General features: G+C 36.4%; 1 protein-coding gene across 1 annotated transcript in view; it reads left to right on the top strand.

Annotated features, from left to right (window-relative positions):
- The first annotated feature begins 4,355 nt into the window (after positions 1-4,355).
- Positions 4,356-5,000, top strand: part of hoxc10.L (homeobox C10 L homeolog) — a 4,448-nt gene continuing 3,803 nt past the window's right edge. The window contains 1 exon segment of the mRNA NM_001090479.1: positions 4,356-5,000. This exon segment is cut by the window's right edge and continues 175 nt beyond it. Within this exon segment, the coding sequence (NP_001083948.1) occupies positions 4,398-5,000 (603 nt within the window). The 5' untranslated portion in view covers positions 4,356-4,397.

Here is a 5,000-nt window from a genome sequence, read left to right as displayed (position 1 = left end):
AATACATTAAAAATAGTTATAGATAAATAGATCGATAGAAAGATCGATAACTGATAGACAGACAGACAGACAGACAGACAGACAGACAGACAGATAGATAGATAGATAGATAGATAATAGGTAGATAGATAGATGAAAGATAGATAGATAGATAGATAGATAGACAGATAGATGATATATAGATAGATAATAGATAGATACATATATAATAGGTAGATAGATAGATGATATATATATAATAGATAGATAGATATATAATAGATGGATAGATAGATAGATAGATAGATAGATAGATAGATAGATAAATATATAATAGATAGATAATAGGTAGATAGATAGATGATAGATATATAATAGATAGATAGATAGATAGATAGATAGATAAGATAGATCGATAGATAGATCGATAGATAGATCGATAGATAGATGATAGATAGATAGATAGATAGATAGATACTCATGCATTTTGGTTAGGGTGTGTGTATGTGTGTGTGATTGTAATTTACCTGAATCAGAAGCAGAGTAACATTGTGGAAGCAGTAGCAGAGTACACACAAAAATACACAAATAGGGAGGAGCTATAAGATCCAGGAATTTACTTCCCACTTACTGCGAGGCTATTTTATGTTTAGTGCGTGTATTCCCTGTGCCTGACTATTCAATGTATGTGTATATGTGAGTGTTTGCTCTCATGATTGCGTGTTTGTAAATGTCTAGAAAGTATTTTGATCTTGGCGCAGCAGCACAGTATATAAGTATGCACGGTATATAAGGGGAATAAAGGTATTTTATTTTCAGTACAGAGAAATGTGATCCTCTTATAGAATTCTGAGATTTAAATTACCAAAGAAAAAAGTAAGCAGGAAATAAGCACTTTAAAGAAACGAGGCTTTTTTTTTGCGTTTAGACAGTTTTCAGTTTCTACCACAACATCTTAAGGTGTAGGTTTTACTAAATTTTTTTTGTAATCATATTTCTTCTGAATCCCTGATACGGTTATTCTATGTGGATAGTAATAAATCACATTTATGCAGCAATATGAGGCGAGAACTGGCCTGAAATGGACCTTCACCTCTATTGTGGCTGCTGGACTTGCACTAAAGCTAAAAGCATCCCCAGTGTCATTTAAGCTCATAGGAACTGAGATCAAAAGGGGGAATTTCATATCTTAATCCCACCCAAATACATTTCTGGACTGATGTAAGGATAGGTAAACATTTCAGACAACTTTATTCAGTATTGTTTGCTTGCTTGTGACAATGAAGCTAATGACAGTGAGGAGACATGTGTAGGTTGCAGCAGACAGAAACCTAGAGTAGTATTGAACGTGGGATTGAGCTGCCCATTTCCAAAGACCTACTGGTGTCAGATTTCCAGAGATACATCTGCTCCCCCCCCCAATCTCTGGTAAAGCTATTAATATTTAAATCAGCACCCTTCATTTGCCCAAGAAAGTGGCATGTTAGTCAGCACAAGGCACTCTTTCTGGAGGGAAAAGAAACACATTCCTAACCCTCTGGATTTTTATGGCTTTTGTTCGTATTTATTTTCTGTAATTAGAGGAAAGCAGTTGTCCCAATGGGGGTTCTACTTAGGTTGATGAATTTTATATCTTCCCTCTTTAATGACCCATGTTTATCATAATTCTAATTATTTTTAACTTTAAACAATATCCGGTCTCCTGGAGACAATCCTTGGGTTTTAATGGCCCTTACCATCAAGTAAATAATAAAGTGAGAATTGTGATGTTTTGTTAATGTAATTCTGGTGCTTAGATGTTTATCACACAGAACAATATCTATCTATCTATCTATCTATCTATCTATCTATCTATCTATCTATCTATCTATCTATCTATCTATCTATCTATCTATCTATCTATCTATCTATCTGTATCTTTCTTTTCATATTTTGCTGCATTTCTGCATCTGCCTGACTACAGTTTGGCGACACATGACATTTTAATTTAGTAAAAGACCAACCCATGAGATTTAATTGTTACAATGTGTTTTCCGTTCTTATGCAAAAGATAGTGTCAGTTTTTAAAAAAAAACCATATTTGCATTTTCATTTCTGTGATTTAACAAATGACAACTTTCTAAGAAACTGTTTAATTATGCGTCTTAACGCAATTCAGTATAATAACAATCCAGTTCATCCAAATATTTCGGGCCATTTGGAAAAAGGATGATCGTTTTCGAGCTGTGATGTCGCACGTCCAATCTGAGGAAGAAATAAGAATACATTTTTAGTCTTTTAAAACGAAACATTAAAATTTTTAAATGAAACATTAAATGTTTGCGTGGGCTGTGCCAACTGTGGTCCCACATGCAAAGCTGTGGTCATTCTTATTAAAAACAAATATTAAAATAGGGCCAAGCATTAGAATGATTGGCATTTACATTAAGCAAATTGTACCCTAAAGAAAGAAAGTTACTAAACTTCAAGGAGAGTAAGTTATTACACTGCTCGTGGTATAAAGATAATAGTAAGTAAGGGAATATAATACATATATATCTCGTGGTCTTCCATTTCATCGCCTATAAATTAAAATATATTGGTAACCATACAAGGCTTTATCCCCAGCGTGTAAATATAATGTGGAATTTTCTTTGGATCTCATAAAATCGAACTATTTTCTCCCAGACTGTTTTGGAAAGGAAACTTAACACAAATAGAGGCAATAAAGGCTGCAATAGCTTTCCTTAGAAACCAAATGGCGTTTAAAAGAGAAGGTTTTACTGTGTCCTATAGGTGAAATGAACATGCCATATACAGTTTAGGGTCTAAACCAGCGGAAATGTGCCTTTGTAAAAAAAAAAAAACAGAATCGTAAAAAGGGGGAAAAAAAAATCTTCCACCAATACTGCTACCAAAAGGATTGTGCTTTCTACTTAACCAAAATCTGTGTCCCATGATTTTTCCCACTGCACGTGACAGCACTCAACAAACCCTGTGCAAAATACTGCTCTAGTTTTACATATTGAAATCTTTATTTGTCAACTTGGCGTTGATATAGCTGTGTCCTTGATACTGAACTGTGTGCTGCTGTTATTGTTTATTCCTCTGTGATCCTGGAGAGAAACGGTTGTGCTTTATGTGCCCTCGCCCCTACATATCCTTCATTGCCTAAGCACACATCTAAATACAAATATTAAATCATAATACACATGGAAAAATGCACAACTGTAATCGAGACAAAAGAACATTTATTTTTTTTATCTAATGGCCTTGCGTTCGCAGATCCTAGAGGTTTTCTTTAAAACAATGCTATTCTCCAGTGAAGTATAATATAATCTGAGACTTGGAAATACCATTACACGTCTGCAAATGAAGACCTGGAAAGAAAATATTATTTGAACATATACACAGTCACGCACTCCCAATAGTTACTTAACAAAATACTAACAAAATGTTTGCAGTATTTTGAGTATTAACGCTTTACCTTCAACAAATGTAAATGTTTTGCCTGCAAATTAGACTACATTGTGCAAGTTTTTTGTCTTTGTCCTTCTCCATACAAACACACACACACTATATTTAATCGTATTAAACTGGAGTTTAATATCTGCACCCAGGTATTTCTGTTTTTACATTTTATTTCTTGACTTTAAATGTGTGTGTGTATAAAGACAAAAAGCTTGCAGTAGGCTAATTGTAGGCTAATTTGTAGGCAAAACCTTTAAATTTGAAGAAGGTAAAACGCTATTACTTAAAATATTCTATAAAATGTACATGTTGTTTGTATTTGTCAGACAGTGATAAAAAAAAAAGAGCAGAGGGTTTCTGCATGATGCATTAATTCAATTGAATGTACATCACTCAAGCTTTACAGCTCAGGTTAATTGCATTTGTTAATCAGAATTAAGGAGAAGGTGTTTGGTCGCCCAAAGAGAAGGGGCTCCATGAGGGTCACGTTAAAGTTTTGTTCTCTCTTTGGTGTTTTCCAGCAGGCAAAAAAAAAAAAAAACGAAAAATACTTTACAGTGGCAAATTCAAAAAGCAGTATAAACATGAGCTGTATTCTTGATCTAAAGTTACTTGCCTGTATTTGAGCTTTACCTTTGTGCAATGCCCTCTCCTCCCTAGACCTGCGTTTGAATCACTGGTAAACAAACTGAACTACATCCTTTGTTCAACTTGAAGCTCCCTGCTTCTATACCTCAGCAAATCAGATAGATGGCGCCCTTACTCCACGTTCATTTTGCTCCTTTCGACAACTTGACCCCTGTGACGTCACGCGCGTCTGAATCACCAAGGCCATTTTCAATCCTCATTGGCTTGGGAGTCACGTGGTGGGGGCCAATGCGTGGATAATTATGGTGCTGATATTTTTCCCTAAAAAAAAGATGTCAGCCACTGGCTGTAGTATTCCTCTTTAAAAACCCTGTCTGAAAATGTCATGTCCCAACAATGTGACTCCTAACTCGTTTTTGATGGACTCGTTGGCCGGTAGCTGCAGAGGAGACAATTATTCCACCAGCCCAGGGATGTATCTGCAGACTGGGAGCGAATTCAGCTGTGGGATGATGAGAAACTGTGGAATTGTCCCGTCTCTTTCCAAAAGGGACGATGTGAATAACCCTGGCTTGTCTCTCAACACCTACCCATCTTACCTTTCTCAACTGGACAATTGGTGTGACCCTAAAAATACTTACAGGATTGAACAACCTGTTGCAAGGCAGCTCTCCTCTTGCTCTTTCCCTACCAATGTCAAGGAGGAAAATGTGTGTTGTATGTACAACACTGATAAAAGAGCGAAAAATGCCACCGAGGCTGCCCTCTACCCAAACCAGATGCCAGAGACTCGCCCAAGTGACCATGAAGTTCCTGTCCCCAGTTACTACCGAGCCACTCAAGGTTACCCAATGGACAAGACCCCCAGCTGTCACAGCACAGGCGACTTTGAGACAAGTTTTGAGAATAGGACGAGTGTTAACGCCAGAAGTGACATCTTGGAGCAACAACAAGCTGTTGGAAAGGGAGGGTTCCCCGAAAAT

The sequence above is a fragment of the Xenopus laevis genome, chromosome 2L (assembly GCF_017654675.1).
Source record: "Xenopus laevis strain J_2021 chromosome 2L, Xenopus_laevis_v10.1, whole genome shotgun sequence".
NCBI lineage: Eukaryota > Metazoa > Chordata > Amphibia > Anura > Pipidae > Xenopus > Xenopus laevis.
Note: the sequence above shows the minus strand (reverse complement) of the source record. Positions and strands in the feature narration are given on the sequence as shown.